The 20,607-nt window shown below is 40.2% G+C and overlaps 2 protein-coding genes across 4 annotated transcripts in view; one reads left to right on the top strand and one right to left on the bottom strand.

The window, feature by feature from the left end:
- LOC117973034 (phosphatidylinositol 3,4,5-trisphosphate 5-phosphatase 2A-like) overlaps positions 1–10,716 on the top strand; it is a 41,166-nt gene extending 30,450 nt beyond the window's left edge. For all 3 annotated transcript variants that reach the window (XM_059031185.1, XM_059031184.1, XM_059031186.1), the window contains exons 15-28: positions 561–699; positions 1,312–1,411; positions 2,075–2,163; positions 2,313–2,394; positions 3,014–3,103; positions 3,403–3,516; positions 3,626–3,714; positions 3,944–4,031; positions 4,467–4,622; positions 6,144–6,228; positions 6,816–6,953; positions 7,527–8,313; positions 8,704–8,840; positions 9,349–10,716. In XM_059031185.1, coding sequence (XP_058887168.1) covers positions 561–699; positions 1,312–1,411; positions 2,075–2,163; positions 2,313–2,394; positions 3,014–3,103; positions 3,403–3,516; positions 3,626–3,714; positions 3,944–4,031; positions 4,467–4,622; positions 6,144–6,228; positions 6,816–6,953; positions 7,527–8,313; positions 8,704–8,840; positions 9,349–9,439 — 2,185 coding nt within the window. In that variant the 3' untranslated portion in view covers positions 9,440–10,716. The remainder of the gene's footprint in view (positions 1–560; positions 700–1,311; positions 1,412–2,074; positions 2,164–2,312; positions 2,395–3,013; positions 3,104–3,402; positions 3,517–3,625; positions 3,715–3,943; positions 4,032–4,466; positions 4,623–6,143; positions 6,229–6,815; positions 6,954–7,526; positions 8,314–8,703; positions 8,841–9,348) is intronic.
- A 4,025-nt stretch (positions 10,717–14,741) lies between these two features.
- Positions 14,742–20,607, bottom strand: LOC117405579 (paired mesoderm homeobox protein 2A). The gene is made up of 3 exons (XM_034008744.3): positions 19,927–20,607; positions 17,149–17,336; positions 14,742–16,753 (listed from the first exon to the last, which is right to left on the bottom strand). The coding sequence occupies exons 1-3, from the start codon at positions 20,147–20,149 to the stop codon at positions 16,271–16,273; spliced, it is 894 nt and encodes a 297-aa protein (XP_033864635.3). The 5' UTR covers positions 20,150–20,607; the 3' UTR covers positions 14,742–16,270.

Below are 20,607 nucleotides of genomic sequence, written 5' to 3'. Positions count from 1 at the left end.
TTCAGTGCACAATGCTTCTTCTGTGGGCTCCCGTGCACACTGCCATGCTGTTATGGTTCTCCAGCTCCCTTCCCTATAATCAGCCTTATTTTATTTTAGAAGCTGGCACTGTTAGCAGGCATGTCAAATAGTGATGCAAGGGCCCATTCCACGTTGCGTGTTAATTTTGAGCACACCCTCCTGCATTGTAATAAATGCAAGACGGCTGTGTGGTCCAGTGGTTAAAGAAAAGGGCTTGTAACCAGAAGGTCCCCGGTTCAAATTCCACCTCAGCCACTGACTCATTGTGTGACCCTGAGCAAGTCACTTAACCTCCTTGTGCTCCGTCTTTCGGGTGAGACGTAATTGTAAGTGACTCTGCAGCTGATGCATAGTTCACACACCCGAGTCTCTGTAAGTCGCCTTGGATAAAGGCGCCTGCTAAATAAACAAATAATGTAATGTAATGAAGTGTTAATGAAATACAGGCGAATGTAGATGATATGAAGTATGCCTTTTAGCTTGAATTACTTCAGTACTGTATATTGAACGCTAGGTGTCTGTTTTTGTTTTTCCTGCAGGCGGAACCAGAACTACCTGGATATCTTGCGGCTGCTCTCCCTGGGGGACAAGCAGCTGAACTCCTTTGATATCTCGCTCCGATTCACACACCTCTTCTGGTTCGGGGACCTCAACTACAGGCTGGACATGGATATCCAGGTACAGCTGCTGTGACCTAAAGGTTTACTGCATTGAGCCTCAGTGGGGAACGTGGCCGTTAATTGTGCAGCTCCTTTAGTTAAGCATGCTTGTAGTTCAGGCTTGTAAGACGGGAGGCTGAATTGCGAAGGGTGGGTAGAGAGCTGGAGTGCAGGGCTGCAGGCAGTTTGGACTGGGTAGCACTGCTAGGAGAGTTGGTTATGCTCAGTAGCTCAGTGGATGATCAATGACCTGCTGTGTATATGTAAGGTTGTGGGTTCCGTTTGTTTTAGAATACAGGATGAGGTGAGATTTTGGGTTGCAGAGCTGTACACTACAAAACATTTAACATTGACCCCTTTCATGCATGAAATATTTACAGTAGCCTGGAAGAAAAGTAGTTTTGGACACATAATAAATATATTTATCATTGAAAATCTTTTCAGTTTTTTTCCATGACACTATCTCCATATGAGGCTATCATGCATTTGCATCTTCCATATGCCCCCATATAAAGACTAGAAGATTTTTATTTTATTTTATTTTATTTTATTTATTAATCCGTCCAAATGTGAGGTCGCCATGCACGGAAGGGTTAAAGTGTTGTATTTTTATTTATTTTTTTGCCTGCAGGAGATCCTAAACTACATCAACAGGAAGGAATTTGAGCCCCTTTTGAAAGTGGATCAGCTGAATTTGGAGAGAGAGAAAAACAAGGTGTTTCTGCGATTTGGTAAGTGAGGTGAAGCCCAGGACTGCTGGTGCAGTGAGAGGACTGTGTTCAGGATCCCAGCACTCGACTTCGCTTTCAGTTTGAAGCAGGATGCTATCAGATACCAGCCGCTTGAATCGCACTTCTCTAACCTGATGCTTGAGATCACTTATAACTAAGATATGTTTAATTGGCACGTGCAAGGAATGTAATCTGCAGCCAAGCAGCCAAGCCAGTTATCTATGCTAAAAGGATTTTTGTCTGTGATTCGTGCTGCGTATCTCAACCCCACTAAATACCAGGCCAATTTAAAATGTTTTTTGCAATAGGAGTAAATCCAATGAGAGTCAAATTTTTTTTAAAAGTACATTTATGAATTGGAAATGAGATGTGAAAAACATCCATGGGGGGGAAAAAACGCCCATCCTCTCTCAGGGTGGGAGTAGAGCTGGTGATCCAGTTTGATTTTGTGTTTGTACAGTTGGGTACAAACTTGTTTCCTTGAAAATGAATAGAAACCCTGTGTAGATGCTATGCAGTGAAAGTGTTATGACAATGTTCTCTGTGTAAGACCACAGCGATGATACAAGTTCTTTTTATATTTATGATAAAAGGTTGAGGGTTAGGGTAAGGTCCCAGTGGATTGATGTTAAAACAGAGACATGCTCTTGTGTTTTTTTCCAGCTGAAGATGAAATCTCTTATCCCCCGACCTATCGCTACGAGAGGGGTTCCAGGGACACCTACGTGTGGCAGAAACAGAAGCCGACGGGGGTGATTCCATCTTTTTATTTATCCAGATTTAAAGTTGCTGTTTGGTCCACAACAAATGCAGATCAGACTAGAATCCTATAGTCCAGCTCATTGACCACAGGAATATACTCGACTAGCCTAACTGCTGTAACTGTGTGTTTTGTTTCCAGATGAGGACCAATGTTCCCTCGTGGTGTGATAGAATTATGTGGAAGTCCTACCCAGAGACGCACATTGTGTGCAACTCGTATGGTAAGTCTTTCTTTTGTCCACTTTCAGAACTAGACATGAATCAAAACCTGCATTTATCAAAATGAACCGCTTTTCCAGTTTTTTTTTTAAATTTAATTATTTTTTTTTGGTTTGGGTAGCAACACACACAAACCTGAGGACCTCTGGCCATATCAGTGTCACACATGTCCATTTTACTTCATGGTTACAAACCATTCAATCTGATAGGCTGTTCCCCTTTCATTGTGTCCCCAGGGATGTTTTGTTTTTGTTCGCATTGCCAGTTTAGAATGTTTTGGTTTTAATTTACTAGACTCTTCCTTTAGAACCAGGGTTATGTTGCAAGGTATTTTTAGGCCTACACTACATTGTAATATAAGAAAAGTTTGAGAATAAGAAAAGGCCATTCGGCCCATCAAGGCTCATCCCTTTTTAGCAGACCATTCTCCCCTACTGGGGGGGGGAGGGGGGACTAATTTAAAAGCATAGAATATTTTTTTTAATGTCCCCAGTGTTTTACATCCTACCACATCACCTAGTAGACTATTCCATGCATTTATAACTTTCTGTGTAAAAAAAAAAAAAAAAAAAAAATTTATGAACTTATGATCTCTGTACCCTGCTGACTTGTGTCTCCCAGGCTGCACTGATGATATTGTCACGAGCGACCATTCCCCAGTGTTTGGGACTTTCGAAGTGGGGGTAACATCCCAGTTTGTCTCCAAGAAAGGTAGGTGCACACTTTCGGCTTATTTCAGAAACTCCTTGCTTTGACCCACGCAAAGAAAAATAAAAATTGGTAAAGGAAATAGGTTAGCAGCCTACAATTTGGGACCGCAAGCACAGTAGGCAGTATCTTTCACTGGCCCCAATATACACTATGAGAACTATAGCGCATGGCTGATTGTGAAAGTCAAAGCTTACGAGTAGGGTTTTACCGTATTTGAAATGCCACCTCTCTTTTAAATTCCAGTCCATCACGATATTGCTTGTTTACCATGAATGTGGGATCTCTCTTGTCAATGTCAGGGCTGCACAAGTCTGCTGAACAGGCATACGTTGAGTTTGAGAGCATTGAAGCCATTGTGAAGACTGCCAGCCGCACCAAATTCTTCATCGAGTTCTACTCCACCTGCCTGGAAGGTATGTCTGCTGGCCTTCAATGGAGTTCAGTTTTCTGCGAGGGAAGTTAATTCCAGCTTTCAACTGAAATTGATTTGTTTATTTTATCTTTTCCCCCCACCGCTCGCAGAGTTTAAGAAGAGTTACGAGAATGACAGCCAGAGCAGCGATAATATTAACTTCCTGAAGGTGGGCTGGTCGTCCAAGCAGCTGACAACGGTGAGCAGCCCTGACACATGGGGGGGGGGGGGGGGTAACATAGAAGAGAGTGCAGGGGAATTATATAAAGATTCATTCAGTACTTCAGAGCAAAATCTGAACATAACAGGAGCTGTTTAGTCCAGTAGACAAATGTATCGAGAAGGCCAGACAGAAACAGGACAGGTGAATATAGTTTGCAGCACTGTTCACTTTCTGTTCATCTTTATTGTATATGCTATGTTTACAGCTGAAGCCAATACTATCAGAAATTGAATACCTGCAGGACCAACACTTGCTGCTTACGGTCAAATCACTTGATGGATACGAGTCCTATGGTAAGGTATCTGTTTATTTTATTAATACAGGTGCAGTAGTCCTTTTTAAAAGCAACGTTGAAAGAACTACTGTAGTTTACTGAGATTTTAGTAATTTGGAAGTATTGTGAACAGTAATTTTGATCAGCCTGCTATAAACTTGATCAGCTTGCTTTTCTTGTAAAGCTTCCAAATTCTGGAACGCTCTGCCTTCTGTCGGGGAAGCTGGAATGCTTGCTGTTTTGTAAATTAAGATTCAAAACATATTTTTATAAAGCAGCTTTTTTATCTATAGTTTTCCAGTTTTACAATCAAAACTGCATTTTGTTTTTGGATCCTTTTTTTATTGGACTGTTTTAATTGTTCTATTTTACAATTCAACTGTGTATTAAATTCCAGTTGTATAATTTGTAATCCGGTGATGGAGTTTTAACCCTGTTGTTTGCTCTGTTGCAGGGGAGTGTGTGATTGCTCTCAAGTCTATGATTGGCAGCACAGCCCAGACGTTCCACACCTACCTGTCTCACCGCGGGGAGGAGACAGGCAACATTCGCGGCTCCATGAGGGTGCGAGTGCCATCTGAGAGAATGGGCACACGGGAGAGACTCTATGGTAACCTCTACTGCCCGCGTGGGCACGTCTTATTCTGTGCCAGGGTGAAATGCTGCGTTTTGTATTTCATGTGATGTTCACGTCGTATAAGGTTCATTCCGGGTCCAGTGCACCAAATTCTGAAGGAGTGGCTGATGATACACAAATGTCATGGAGAAGAGCGAGTGTCATGTGCAAACAAAATAAGAGCAGTGTTAACTCCCGCTCCACATGGTGAGAACATGCAGGTGCTAAAAATCCTCTTTAGTTTATTCACTTTGTGACCGCAGGGCCAGCACAGGTACATCTCAGGAGTGCAAGCACCAATACAAAGAGAGATCTAATTGGACCATACTCAATAAAATAACAATACAACAATAAAAAAATCCAAACAATTACTGTACATCCAAAAATGTCATTTTTTTTAACATTCATATCCATATATATGACTATGTTAAAAGGTTTTGCATCGCCCTATAGAACTAACTAATTTTGCTTCATGAAGTCAAATTAAACCTGCTGAATAATGTTACATTAACATATTGAATTACATACCACTTTGTGGTTTTCTATATAGTTAACAAAAAATTGAAAACTGTAACATTTTGAAATCTAACATGAAATTCTGTAATACTATTATGGCTTCTGGTAGACTTTTGCGATATCATTTTGTAGTTTCTTTGATTGCATGATAAATAAAAGATCTAAATTATGTCTCAATCCTAAAATTCATTTGTGGGTGAAATTTCTGCATGTGATAACATGTAAGTAAAGTACATTTAAAGGTGAAGAAAAGTTCCTATATTCAAAAGAGAAGAATGCCTGTTTATTGTGATCAGTTAGCACTGAAATTAACTACAGAATTGTAGGTTAAGTAAGAATTGAGTTCAGCATTCTACACCAAAATAACCAAAAATTTGATTTGAACCCAGGATCCTCCTGAATTTGATTCTAAGTTTAAACCCTTTCCACTGAAAGCAGTGGTGATAGGGCATTTTTACGTGCGTAAAAATCAACATTTCCTTCCTTTAGAACTGAATTCAAGGATCTAGTGCTGGGGGAAAAAACATACAACATTGTGCTATTGGATTTCATTTTAAGTATGCAGGAGGATAATTACATAGTATTTTGAGGCAGTTGATTTCCTTTTGATTAATGAAGGCCATTTGAAGTTGGTCTACACTGCACCGAGATTTGAAAATGAATCTGTCAATTTCATTAAATGTTGTCATACTGTGTTCTTGAATGGTGGCTTTCAAAGCATCGGGTCGATTATGCATTGTTCAAGTCCAGGTTTAAAAAGAGGGAACAAGTCCTGTCTAGCCAGTGAATATTCTTATTTTGGGGTGTGGGTATTGACTGCAACGCATCCCATAGTGTTTGTGGTGATGGTTGAAGTGTTGGTACAACAATAAGGCCTTGATTCAATTTGATGTGTAACCAGGAATGTTTGGGGACCCCATTTCTGAGATGTACTGTATGCTGCTCACAGACAGTGTTTCTGCTGCCAGTGGCTCACTTGATTTTCTTCATCTCTCACAGAATGGATCAGCATTGATAAAGACGAGACCGGAGGGTTGAAGGGAAAACAGACTACAGGCCCCCGTGTTAACCACGATTACGTCAAGTAAGCAGCCATTTCAGATTGAACTCAGATTCCTGTAAAAAAAGGTTTATAACAAATTAATACTATCAACACTGTTGCTTTTGCCATTTGACATAAGACCGGTGCCCATTGAGCCATTACCTTCTGCTTTAACACAATGCCTGACATGAGGCTGCTGTCAACATGAACAACCGCAACAAAAGTGTTTTTTGTGTCCACCTCAAGGTGCTGTTATAAATGCAGGCCCAAATGGTTGCCAAGGCCAAATTACACTGAAAATCAAATCAAAACAAGCCTACACTGTAACATTAAAATACACCGGCCTAAACCATTGCGAAGGCCAAACAATAAAATAAGTCTTGAAGTTCATTTTGAAAAGTTTTAAACAGAATTTGAGTGTCTAATCCATCCTCTGATGGAAGCCTGTGAGGTCTAGGTGGTAGATACGTAGGCAGTTACTATACAATAAATAACATAGCAAAATGATATGAGAATATCATTGAAAAATGAACCTGCATACATATTTAATTATATAAAAAGCTAAATGGAATGAGTGAACAGAAAACACAAAACAGGAGGGTCACTTTGTGTTGTGCCGCCCCCTATAGGCCAACTGCCCGCAAGCCTGTGCAGGGCGAGCCGATGGGGAAGGTGTTTGAGGAGAGTGAGCGGAACCCGACTCACCTTACAGGACGCACCAGCTTCCCCCTGCCCTCCACGCCCAAGGAGGAGACCATGCAGACAAGGTCAGCACACACCAGCCACTTCAACCTCGGAGTTATCGGCTTGTCTGCATCCAAAAATACCACTCACGAGATTCACAGTCTAATCGCATGTTAAACTGTGCTTAGCTTTCCTTTGCATTTGCATGAGCAACCCACATGAAAATAAATGTGTGTGAACTCTTCATAGAATAGAAAGCTTTGGCAAGGGTCTGTATTAAGAGTTAGTACATTTGGGTTGCTATGTCTTTGCGCTTGTGTATTTGGAATGAGGTTTACATTGTTTTGGTTTGGATTTTTTTCAAGATTTGATGGATTAGTGGGACCTAATTTAAACGCCTTTTATATCCACAGCCTTTCAAAATACTACGGCATGAATATTAAAACTGTGTACAGTGCAGTGCATATGTAGCTGCCATTGTTTGCTTAGAGGTTTAGGTTTGGTTATATTTATGATTTGAATGACACAAGAACCTCAGTCTTTGTTAGGAATGATGGTATCTTTTGTATGTACTGTACCTTCAGTTGTAAGATCAGAGGGAGAGTGATTGGTTTCTAGTGTTGGAGTTTCCTTCATTTAAATCTTTCAAAATTCAGGCCAAAGCAGGACTCCTTAGACGGGGACCCCTCCAGCAGCAAGAACAGCTACAATAACCCTGCCTACTACATCCTGGAGGGCGTGCCAAACCCAGCTGCTGCAGTGTCACCTGAATCCGTGCCAGGCTCCGCTCTCCCTCCTATAGCCAGCAAGGGGTCAGCAGCGCCTGGCAAGAACAAGACCCCTGCGGGTGGTGCAACTCAACAGCGCAGGCAGACCGGCGGACGCTCCGGCCGCCTGAAGAGCGAGGAAGGGTCCTCGGAAGAAGATGGGACTCCGGCAGCACCGGGTAGCGGTGGCACACTGAACCGGCCTCCCCCAGACTTCCCGCCCCCTCCCCTCCCAAAAATTGCCATGGACATGACTGAGAACCCCTTTTATGCTTCCAGCAAGGAAGTCAAAATGAGAAGCATCTACCCGGATCTTGCAGACATCCGGATTCCAGCTCACTCCAAACCTCTGCCCTCGCCAGGTTATCTGCCCCCTGCGTCCGCTGTGGGAGGCGGAGCGGGAGCCTTTTGTCTGGACCCTCCGCCCTCGATGAACGCCGGGGGCTTCCGGAGGGGTGGGGGCAGCACCGGTCTGGATGACCAGTCCTGCTCCGTGCTCCAGATGGCCAAGTCCTTGAGCGAGGTGGAGTACCAGCCCTGTCGGGACAGGAACCCCCCCTTGCCCCTGAAGGGCATGGCACCCCCATCCCTCCGTGGCATGGTGCTGCCTGATTCCTGCCGTACCTTCCCACCCCACGCCATCCGAGAGAGCATTGAAGAGGTGCTGTCTGAAGAGGTAAGGGGTGCCTCATTTTGGGGAATAAGTCAATTAAAAGCCTATCAAGGTGGCCCCAGTCAAGAATCACCAACAGGTTCAGAACATTGGTTTTGAATCAAGAGACCTCACAACAATTGGAACTACTACAAAAATGTGGGTTACTGGAAAGGGACTATGATGCAACCACTGGTAGAGGGGCTGGTACTTTTCACCTGCTTATTTTTGACAAGAGCCCAAAATACTTTAATAATTCCCTCCCCTTTTAGAGGAACATATTTACTTTTGAGTAACATGCTTGCTACTTTCAAAGACTTTTTGTTACTACATTTTTCTTGGGGGGGGGATAAACGATGCAGAAGGTGGCTCTTGTGATTTTTTTCATTCTCGACTCTCTGTCTCCCTCTGCAGGTGTCCTGGCAGGGTGGCAGCAGCAGTTCCAGCCTGTCGTTCGAGTCGAGCGTTGGGGACTGGCTCCGTCGGCTGGGCCTGGAGCGCTACGAGGAGGGGCTGCTGCACAACGGCTGGGACGACCTGGACTTTCTCAGGTGAGGTGTCTCCTTCCTTCCTTCCTTCCTTCCTCTCTCTCCCTCTCCTCTCCTCTCCTTTCCTCTCCTGCTCTCTCTCTCTCTCTCTCTCTCTCTCTCTCTCTCTCTCTCTCTCTCTCTCTCTCTCGTCCCTTTCCAAATTCCAATGAAAGTACAATACCATATACAGGGGTAGGACAAAGACCTAGGAACACTTGTCAGTTGGGTGTAGGTCAACCATGGCCACTTAGGACAGCACACAGATAGAGAAAATCAAAACAAAAGCTGCAGTAGTTATGGAGCAATTGTAAGATGAAAAAGCTAAATACTGTCCCAGAAAGTTTTTGTATAAATTGGACATGGCTGTAAGTGTTTTACGGGTTTTAAGCATGATTTTGCTTTATTCCTGTCCTGTCCTGTTGGATCTTGTTTCACTCAAGCCTGAAGGCTCCATTTGAGACCCTTGCATCTCTCCGCCACCCACACCCTTACCAGCAATATTCATGATTGACATGGTTTCCTTCCACAGTGACATCACAGAGGAGGACCTGGAAGAGGCGGGTGTTAATGATCCGGCTCACAAGAAAATTATCCTGGAAAACCTGAAACTGCAGAAATAACCAACCACCTGCCTTTGAGAGGCCCTACAGACACCTTGCCCTGTCGTGCCTTCAAAAAAAAGGAATTGCACTGTTATTTGAACATTTTACTCAGAAAACATGTTTTTATCTCCTAATTTTTGTTGTTCTTATTTAAATGACATCCGGTTGAAACTTTATAACATTATAAATAACCAAGTTCTCTGCAAAAGATACTGATGACGCAATGGCTTGTGCCATTGCAAACCTATGCTGTGCCTAGGAGATCTGTGGTGTTGTTTTTGCAACATTATTTAAAGGGAAAGGTTCAAACCAAAAAAGCCCTGGCACAGAATGACTCTCTTGGGCGTGTCAAAGATTCTGTATTGTGCAGCCCTGTTTCCAGTCTATCCTCTTCCTCTAACCCAGCCTTTTGGTAGTTAACGGTTAGCTACGATAAGATGAGTGACTGGGGCATTTGCAGGACCTTCCACAGCAACCAGTGCATATCGTGGGTCACCATGGCAACATCCCTGGGATTAGCCAATGCACACCCCCTCCACAGGCCACAACATTATATACACTGTGTTCTACTACTCCCCTGTGAGGTGTAATGAAAGGTCTGTAAAACAAAGGGCTTCAGTATTGCTGTAAGATTTAATAGGAGAAATGTAATTCGTTGCTGTGCTGAGAACATATGTATTTATTTGATTTGTGTTTTTCTCCCTCAATGCAGCTTGACAGGACTTTGTAATCTCGCTGTGTAGTTAAAGTACCTTTCACAGTAGCTTGATCGGTGTAACCTTTTGTGACAGTGGCTCTCCGTACCATAAAATTTCAATAACTTAATTTATTTATTTTTGTAAGCCAGGAAGTTTATGCTGAGTTCAGTGCAGGTGCAAAGTGGCAGACTGATAACACTGCAAAATAAAGACAGTTGTTTTTTTTTCCATGAAGCCTCCAGATTCGACAGAGCACACTCCAGTGTTAAATACTAATAGAGGGAAAACAATATGCGACAATATGTGAACCTGTGTTGTTTTCATCAGCCAGCAGGGGGTGCTGCAGAGCTGTTAATGTAATTGCAAACCCTTCCTGGTCTCTAATCACAGCCTTGTGCACGGGCTCTAGTTTGGGTGGAGGGGTGCTACTTTGCAACACATGCACTGTTGTTGCAATATAAGCAACAATGAAAGGGAGGAAATGGAGGATAATCCAGTTCTGTAAAGAAGTGTATTTATGTGTTCAATGTTACCTGAGAATAACTAACTTACGAAATACAGTGGGGTTTATTTTTAATAAACGTGTTACTTACTGTTGCTCTTGCCTGCTGTCTGTTTATTCCTATGTCGTTATTGGGTAGGTGTTTCTGTTTGGAGTGCATTACAAGTCTGTTTAATGTACTGGGACAGGTTAACTTCACCAGCTTTACACAGCCAGGCAGTTGTTGGCGTTCACAGCATGTTGAAGCAATTAAGCAGCTTTTCCGATATTAGCTCGGAAAAGTGGAAAAACGAGAAGAAAAATATTCACAAAATTCAAGATAACACTGTATTCTGTGCCTCTGCAAGATATTTCAGTTCCACTTGCTTAAATAAGAATAGATAGTAAATGTGACTTTGGGATGTCCTTAGACCTGCTCAGTACTTTCATCTCTTATGTCTTGTAATATAATGGTCTGCATTATTTCCTCACCTATCCAAACCAATGATGCCTCGCACTAAATAATTATTTCATTAAAATGTCTCCCTGAGCATTTCAGCAGTATATTCCATTCCAGAGTAGCTCATTTGTGTTAGTCCATATTACAATGCTCACTTTTTCATATGACTTTCTAACCTTTGTTGCTTTATCTGTGTATTCCCAAATCTCTGCATAACCTGTGTTTTGGAACATGTAAAGTACTCTCCAATTTCACAGTTTTAAAATCTGTATGAAATATGTTATTTCACTTAATGTAAAAAGGATAACAAGTAAATGTGGTTCAAAGATTAGGTAGAAAATGGTTAAAATGTTGGACTTCAGCAAAGATTTAATTAGCTAATTAGTTGCACAGGATATGTGTGTGCGTGTGTATTTATGAAAGACAATAGGAGACACAAGTACATCATCCATAACATGAAGCACCCATAAATGCATGAAACAATCTTTGTCATGTCTGAATCGTTGTTATTCAATCTGTACCTGATCCACTGTGTGCACTCCACTCTTCAGTGTGTTTCGTTCATGTTATAAAGAAAAACAAAAACAATGTTTTTGCTGGCACAGTTCTAAATAAGCCAGTTGTATGGTTTTTAGTTAGTGTTTTGAATATAATTTGTTATTGTTTACATCTGACTGAGACTTTTTTTTGTTTTTGTTTTCTTAGTGAAATAAAAATATATATTTTAATACCTGCTACTTACTACCTTCCTTCCTTCAGGTCTTCACTTAACAACGTGATCCCGCGGGTCAATGGGTATGTTTACAACGACTTTTAGCAAGCCAAAAACGATTTAACTTCCCACAATTCACTGCTTTGTCACACACTTAATGGTTTTTGTATGAAGTGCGTGGATAAAGTGGTATATGGAAGGCCATCCGGATCAAAAACGTGCTATTTAGTACGCGTTAAAATATTTAGTACACGTATTGATTTGGACCAATCAGAATACATAAAAAAATCTGTGCGTTCTATATAAATGTAAATTAGGGGCTGGTCATTTTACAGTCGTGCAGCGTAATTATAAGAGTAGCTCATGACCTTCGGAATAACATTTTTAATTTCAGTCATGAAATACGCTTAAAGAAAATCAAGAATAAGGAAAATTGCAAATCATGGTGGCGAGAGATTTTCTTCTACAGTGCAAATATAGATTTCCTGAGTGCTGCCGACTTCTTGAGACAGACAATGCTGACCGTGCCAAGTCCGAACACGGCCACGAATTGGGCGGGAATCGCAGATGTGAGGCGACTTTTAATTGGATAATTTATTACACATACTATTTTCTTTAAATTTGTTGGTTCTTATTTTGTTTTCAGCGATCTGATTGGCCAAATTTAGTATGCGTAGTAATTAGAATTACAACATGTATTAAAGTCAAATGAGAACGTGTATTAAATAATGCGTCTTTGACCCGGACGGCCTTCCTTTGTGGTATGACCCAAAGCGGGTTCCTGGGTGTTTTGGCTTGATAGACCGTGCAGTACTATTCATTACGTCATATCTAAGGAACACTTTGAATAATTCTTCATATAACTGTGACAAAAACAAACATTCCCAAGTCCCTGGTTTGTCACAGATACACGTTTTTAAAAATGTTTAGGGGTGCTTGTTGGGTGATTTGATTAATATTTCTTTAAAATAATCACCAATTGAATAAAGTCTACTTAAATAATGACTGTTCTCTGACATTACAAGGAAAACACATTTTAAACACATTTACAATTTGCAGACTTTGTAAAATCTATAGGTGTAAATATGCTCATAGCTTTAAGCTATTTTCATTTTGCTGTTTTTTGAACAGGAATCAACCAGCATCTTGAAATATAATCCCAGGCACGAAGAGCTAATTTAAAACTGTAATGTCTTCCCTTTAAATTCCTTGAAAGTGTTAACAGTAGGATAGTACACAATGTACCGCAAGCTGGAAACTAAAACTGGATTGTAACTGACTGTTTTGTAATGCATGGGATTTTGTGTGTTCTTAACAGGTTGCTGTATTGGCTTTATAAGTTTAGTTCAATTTCAGTCTTGACAGAATACTATGGCAAGCCAAATGATCGTTTAGCGATATCTCAAATTGCATTTTAAGATATCTTGAAATATGTATATCTGTAAATCATTTGCAGATATCTTTAAATTAATTTGGGATAAATAAAAAAAAAAACATTTTGAAGATATCTTAATTTCATTTTGAGATAGCTAAACATTAAATAAAGATATCTCAAATTGATTTACAATTATCTTTTAAATAATGTTTTTGCTAGCATGATATGGCAAGCTGTCATTTAATGTTCATTTGGAGTGATCTCTAAATCATTAAGATATCTCAAAATGACTTCCTGTCCATTTGGAGATATCTGTCAATCTTATCTCGAAATAACCAGGAAGCCAAAGACTTCCTGTGAAAATGTGTTTTGAACTGACTTGTTGTCCATTTAGTGATATCTCTGAATGAACAGGGAGTTATTCAGAGATATCTTAAATGATTTAGAGATATATCTAAATGAATAGGAAGTTATCTCAAGATATCTTAAAATGGATATGAGCTGTCTTTAATGGACAGGAAGTAATTTCTAGATACCTTAAAATGATTTAAAGATATCTGAAAATGCATTTAGATATTAAAGCTCCATTTAAAGACATCTGGAAATAATTTTCAGATACCTCTAAATGTATTGTAGATATCTTCAATGATTATCTTAAAATATTTAGAGGTATTTATAAATTAATTTGAGATATCTCTAAATGATAATGGACTTGCCTTAGACTACTACCTGTGAAATGCAAAAGATTACAAAGAAGACTTCAATAGTAAGTGAGACCTGCTTTGGAGACAAACTTGATTTAGGCTACCTAGACTGCAAATTAAATGTATTTATTTAAATTGCATTATCATTTAGCATGGCTGAGCAAAGCCCCACTTCAATTAACAGTTTGTTCTAAAAAATGCAAGCAGAATCGAGAATTTTATCATATTACAAAGGTACGCCAACAACCAACAGCACACCATTCTTTTTATCCTGTTGTAAACACAGCATTGAGGGTCATCATCACCAGCCTTGCTTTTGTATCTTGTCCTCAACCAGGGATCACATGCGCTTTGGGGCTGCAGTCCACTTGCTCACATAACAGATAATCCGGCACTTGTTTTGGTTTTTCGCCACTACACTGATGGAAACATTGCCTTTCCCATAGCAGTTTGGTCAACACGATAAACTTGAAAGTTGCTGTTATTGATATATTATTGCAGCTTGTTGCCTGGCCTTTTCTGCTGTCATTCAGCTTGCATTGGCATATTGTCCTTGATTGTTAATTGATTCTACTGATGCTACGGGGATAAGCAGTTCTAAAGATCCTGCTGATAATTAATTACTTTATTTTATGTATCACCAACCATACTGGCACAATTTGTTTCACTATCCTCTTTCGACCGGCAAAGTGAACTATTTATAATTGAGACCCAAAGAAATCAACTCTTAACTTTCAGTAAACAGTAACAACCAATGGAAAACAAAGCACACAGGAATGTACACAGTTCTGCAAGAGGCTAATCAAATGGTTTTCTTTCTTGCCTTTATAGTGTTCAAATGGAAGAGTGGTGCAATGCATAATTTTGGCAAAACAAAGACCAATCAGAAATCTTGGTGTAGTATTTTATTATAACGTAACAGTTATCACACATTTGAAAAAATATACAGTGTTTAAGCAAATACGTTTTGTTTTAAATCGTTGTTTTTTGTTATTATTATTAGCAGCTGTACAGAGTTTTCAAAGTCTTCCATCCATTATAGTCCTTTCCACTACACAAACAAACACACACACATACAGCCAACAGCCTTCTTGCTACCAATGCTAACCCGAATCAGTTCTTTGGATAGAACCAAGGACAGAGGATGTTTTGCAGTAGAAATCCAGCCTCCATTGAGAGCCTGTGTGGTTGCATCTGCTACACTTTGAAAACATAGTGCTTGGGTTGGCACATATAAATTTAAAACACAAAAAATCCAGAAGTTAAAAAAGGACAACATTATTGGCAATCTGGTTAAAAATTAAGAACAATTGGAGGGAAAAACTGAACCACGAAGCACTGAAAACCATTTTAAACTCTTGAAAGTTGCTGCCAGATTTAGTTGGATCACTATGGTATTTCAGTGTATCCAACAATATGTGGTGCACCTGGTAAAAGTTTCCTACTTGTGGTATATATTTTGCCATAAAGCTGTTGTTCCTATGTGTGGTCAATCAGGCTGTAACAAGGCTTGTGAGCTGTGTGGTTCACTACCTAAGGACTGAGGAAGGAAGGCAGATGAAAGGCTGGCATTGGCTTAAACAACTTCTCTTTGGAATGTCTGAATTGTTATTACTCAACAAAAAAACTACACTACCTAATATTTATATAATATTTACAAATAATATTACATTACAATATTTATTACTAACTTAAAAAAAAGTATGACCATAAATAAAAGCCTTTTTTTGTTCAATAAATTATTATTTTTTCTTTTATTATTATTATTATTATTATTATTATTATTATTATTATTATTATTATTACGTTTTGGTCACGTATAATTTATTAATTTTATTAAGTTTTTTTTTCAGGAGCTATAGTCTATAGATTACACCCAAATGGTTATTTGTTCTTTATAAAAAGTTGGATGTGCTGCTGTTAACTGGTAATTAAACCAGTTCACTAACTAAACTCCACAGTAGCATGCTAGTACATTACTCAATTAGAGTGGCATGTGCTGGTTTGATAGCATGTGGTTTCTTTTTTCAGTATTTAGAGTTTTTAGGTAAAGGCAATCAATACCTTGTTTTAGCTGTGTTTTTCTTACAAGATAATGAGCCCTGTAAAGCACTCTGTGAACCCTGCCTTATAGAATACTGAATGGTATTATATAAAAGTACACCCCTCTGTTTCCTCCAAAGCTCTGATACTGTATCATAATACTGGAAAACAAAAGTTTGGTTCTAGAATTGTCCAAGGCTTTTCTCGAACAGTAGTCTTAAATTGTACTACTTTTGTGGCATTAAATATTGGGGGGGGGGGGGGAAGGTGAAAGCATTTTACTTTCTCCACCCCATTCTCTCCCTCCTACAAACCAGGGCCTCCAGGTGAATTAAGCAGAAGGAGTCTGGCTGGAGAGTAGTCCATTGGTATGTTTTTAGAACAGGTTTGTCTTGAGGGCGTTGGGTTTCCGGTGGAAGCTGGAGAGCACTCCAGCGAAGGGTCCCACCATGCTGTCTGCAGGCTGCCAGGCCTTCAAGAGCTCAGAGCCTGGGACTCCACTGGGGTTGAGACCACCACCGCTTGAGGTTCCGATACTGGACCAGGCTGGGGCTTTCAGAGCCTGGGGCACACAGGAAGGGGCATTCCCATAGCCTGCTGCACCTGTAGACACGGACACTGGGCTGGGGCTCAGGCTGCTCCCAGGGCTGCCCATGTTCCCGGAGCCAGGGAGGGAGGCGGTACTGTCTGGTGTTGGGCTGCATGTCGACTCTTTTGATTCGTCATCCTCCGATGAGGACCTAGGGTCTCCCTTCTTGGTGCCTGAGTTCCCACTGCTGCTGTTGCCGTTACTGCCTCCCTTGGAGTTGGCAGCACGCTCCTGCTTGCGGAACTTGGCGCGTCTGTTCTGGAACCAAACCTGGGGAAATATGATGAATAATAGTACTCATAATAACCAATTAATGCCTTTGAAAATTGTTTCACATTTTTTAAGGCACAGTGTTAATGGTCTATTAGCAACCATTCTAACTTGCTCTCAAGAAACAGAATGTCTATTTTTGTAGCATATTGCACAACGTGTACACTTTTTCCCAGGGTGGAATAAAACGTACAGAAGCTTTAAAAAAAAATGGTCAGGAAGGTTGTCATTAACAAGCAAATAATGTAGAGGAGTTTAAGAAATAAAAAAGAAAAAAAAACACATGCAGTGGTCCTTTTCCGTTACAATAACTTCCAAGTTGATATTATATATATATATATATTTACATTGAGCTCCCCTGCTGTTACACTGCTTCACTGGCGGCGTGTTCTCACCTGGACTCTGGCTTCGGTGAGGTCTATCTTGAGCGCCAGCTCCTCTCTTGTGTAAATGTCGGGGTAGTGAGTCTCCGCGAACACTCGCTCGAGCTCCTTCAGCTGCGAGCTCGTGAAAGTCGTTCGGATCCGCCTCTGTTTCCGCTTCTCGTTCAGCCCAGAGGGGTCGGAGAAGAACTTGTAGGGTACTGAAGGGAAACAATTAAAAGAAGTTAATTACATGAAATCGACTCCCAGGGTAGCACAGTACTGCAGTCCCTTCACACACTGCTGTTGGAGAGCAAGTAGTTAGCAGAATGTAGATTTGTACGTAGTGTTTTTTTTTTTGGTTGTTTGTTTGTTTTTTTAGCATCCATTTAAAAGCCAAATGCTACAGAGGTTGGTAGATTTTTGTTTGAAGTTCGTATTTAAAATTAATGGGCCTGGATTGGTATAGTTGGCAACTAGGCTTGACCGTCCCGTGCTCCATCTACCAGTACCCAAGCGTAAAACGTTCAGCTGCTGTGCTATTAAGTGGACCTGCCTTTACTGTACTGTATCGTTGGCCATACCTACATTCACAAAAACGTACAAAAGGACATGCATTTGTGGATCCCAAGCATGCTTTAAAGAAATTATGCTTAAGAACAGTTTAAGGTTACCCCTAAACCATAACTATAACCGCAGGTAATGACATTAATGCTACTAATCGTCATAGATTTTTCTCAGGATCTTTAGCCTCAATAATAGTACCAGTGCGGCCGGGGAACTGGTTACATAATCAATTGACTTTGACAATGTTAAGCGTGTTTCTTATATTGCTATACACCTGAACAAGACATTCAGGATGCAAGATCATAATATATATCCCTATGGATCCTACAGTTGACACTATGAAATGAATAAAGGAAGGGTTTTATACTAGTACAGAACCATATTCTCCTCCTTGTGAGCAAGTGCTCCTACTCACTGGATTAGAACGGTCAGGCTCTTGACGTTTTTTTTTTTTTTTTATTGTGTTTGGATTTTGCAGTGCGTTTGTGGGAGCCTACTGCTGCGCACGCATGAGTGATGGCGTTCCTTTTATTCCTACCGCTAAAGTTTAGAGCTGGACCTTAAAATCCCAATCATCAGAGTTCCTTGTGAGCATGTTCCTTCACGTTTACACCACATCCCCCGGTACCTGTCAGCTGCAAAGCCAGGTATACGGATAGTGACGGAACAGAGAGATACCGGTAGTGATGGCGGTACTGCCCGTGGCATATTATTACGGGTTTAGCTGCAGTGGGTTATTTCTTTCATATTCACTGCAGTAAATGATTGCCTTGCTCCGCGGAATTGCGCTCACTGTGAGGGCGGTATTTCGTTTAGAACAGGGGAAGAGTGCTATTAGGATATTGATTTTGATCAGAAACGGGATTAGCCCGCTTTTAAACAAAGAATTTGAAATACCCCTTTTCTGGTTCTTTCCTTTCTTCCTGATCAGTGTTGATGTCAGTTTCTTAATCCCTCAAATGACAATAGGGTGAGAGTAACTTCAGACAGAAAGGGCGTTTTATTCACTGTTACAGTTAAATCCAGTGATATTTTTGAAGTCCCAGGTGTAGGCTACTTTAGTTTAAAAAACGTAATCAAAATAAATAAATAAATAAATAAATAAATAAATAGACCCCCAGCTATGCGTTGGTTTACTCCAGTGCATTGGTCAATCCGCATTGCGTCTTGATGAAAAATTATAGGGAGTGGTTTACTGTAAATCTTTATAATAGAAGAAGAAGAAGAAGAAGAAGTTGTTAATAGTCGTATATACACTATACAATTATACACAATTGTGTTGTTTTTAATCAAACAAACTGTTTGTGGAAAGTTACTGAATAATGTTAGGTAAATAAAATATAACGGTCTATATTAAACCAGCTCTTTGGCAACGAAGGAGCTATAAGTATATGTAATATTGAAAATAATTTAAATCTGGATCTTAAAATTCGTTTTCATACAATGTAATCGAGTAATACTGACCTGTAGTATATGCATTATAATCTTCTTATTTAAATAGCCTAATGCTTAAAATTGTGTGTCTCAACGGAATAAATTGTTCCAGACAGTTTCAGATAACGGCCCTTAAAATCTTGGTTAACCCTTGACACAGAATTAAGCGACATTCATGTTTGGAAAATGTAGCACTCTTATAAAATACATTATTTCATTTAAAAAAATATTATATCCCCACTTCTGCAAATATTAAATTATAGTGTTCGACAATAGCCTGGGTTGCAGTAACCGAATTATACATTAATGTGTTGAGCTGTGAATACTTAGGCTACTAAAACAAACTCTTGAAGGTAACCAGATTAGCCGCCAAATGTTTTGTAACCGCATTTTACAAAATTAAGTTTCCTAGGCAAGCTATAAAGTCATTGCTGCTGGATTCTCCTCAAAAAGACGCGCGACAAGACAGGAAAACGTCACCACAGAGTTTATTTGCTGCAAATATTCTGGAACAACATTACGGAAACTTAAAAACATCATAACACTGGATTTGATGTCTTGCCGAAGACATGCATTTGGATCAATGAAAATATATATAAAAAAGTGCGTTCTGTTAGTGATTTATATTAGCAATTGTATTTATCTTATACACATATCTACAATTACCCTTAAAATAAGTATTAACGTTTTGGGGAAATACTGGTTTTAGTAGCTATTAAATATAATGTATAACAACAGATATTATAAAAAATATAAGATACTTGCAAGTATTTAAAACCTTTTGTAGTTTATTTTAGCTGGTAGGTTTACCTGTGGAGTAAGGGGCGGGCTGGTGGTCCCTCAGGGCGCCTAGTGTGCAGCTGGCCGTGCTCAGAGGCGGGCACCCCGGGTTGGCCCCAAAGCTGGTCCGAATGGGGTTGTACTGGAATGTGTTGGCTTGGCTGCACGAGCTGAAGTCAGCATAGGCCGAGGCTTCCATCGCTGCCATGCACGAGTCGTAGGTGTTCAGGTAAGAGTAATCCATTTTGTACATGGGAGGCAGCAGGCAAACTCTGGCGAGCGCGCTTCAAAGCGAAAGAGTAAAGAAACGGTTTTGTAAAAAAATTTAAAAAATAATAAATAAAAAAAAAAAAATAAGGCTTGGGTTCAAGCACCGAATAAGGATGCAAAAGATGGTGTCAGGTTTTTTTAATTCTTTTTTTTTTTTTTTAGCTCTCTCGTTTCCCTGCTTAAATCCTGATCTGTTCTTTTCTATTGTCTCAAACTAATGCGCTGTTTCCAGTCCTGTGGTGTATTCTCAGACTCGGTGTTGTCAACTCTCCCTCTCATACATATACGTTACCCACTGTCTCTCTCTCTCTGTCTCGCTCACTCTCTCTCTCTCTCTCTCTGACTGTCTTTCTTGCTATCCAGAGCCCTCTTTGACAGTGCACTGCTTCTGAGCTGCTCGCAGTGTTTATAATAAACTTGGCAACTCGTAGAGACAATGGC

The sequence above is a fragment of the Acipenser ruthenus genome, chromosome 9 (genome assembly GCF_902713425.1).
Source record: "Acipenser ruthenus chromosome 9, fAciRut3.2 maternal haplotype, whole genome shotgun sequence".
NCBI lineage: Eukaryota > Metazoa > Chordata > Actinopteri > Acipenseriformes > Acipenseridae > Acipenser > Acipenser ruthenus.
Note: the sequence above shows the minus strand (reverse complement) of the source record. Positions and strands in the feature narration are given on the sequence as shown.

Coding starts and splice junctions, on each gene's coding strand:
- LOC117405579 (XM_034008744.3), bottom strand. CDS start 20,149: ATGTACAAAATGGATTACTCTTACCTGAACACCTACGACTCGTGCATG. Junction 17,337..19,926: donor GCCCGCCCCTTACTCCACAG/GTAAACCTACCA, acceptor GTTTCCCTTCAG/TACCCTACAAGTTCTTCTCC. Junction 16,754..17,148: donor TCACCGAAGCCAGAGTCCAG/GTGAGAACACGC, acceptor ATATTTCCCCAG/GTTTGGTTCCAGAACAGACG.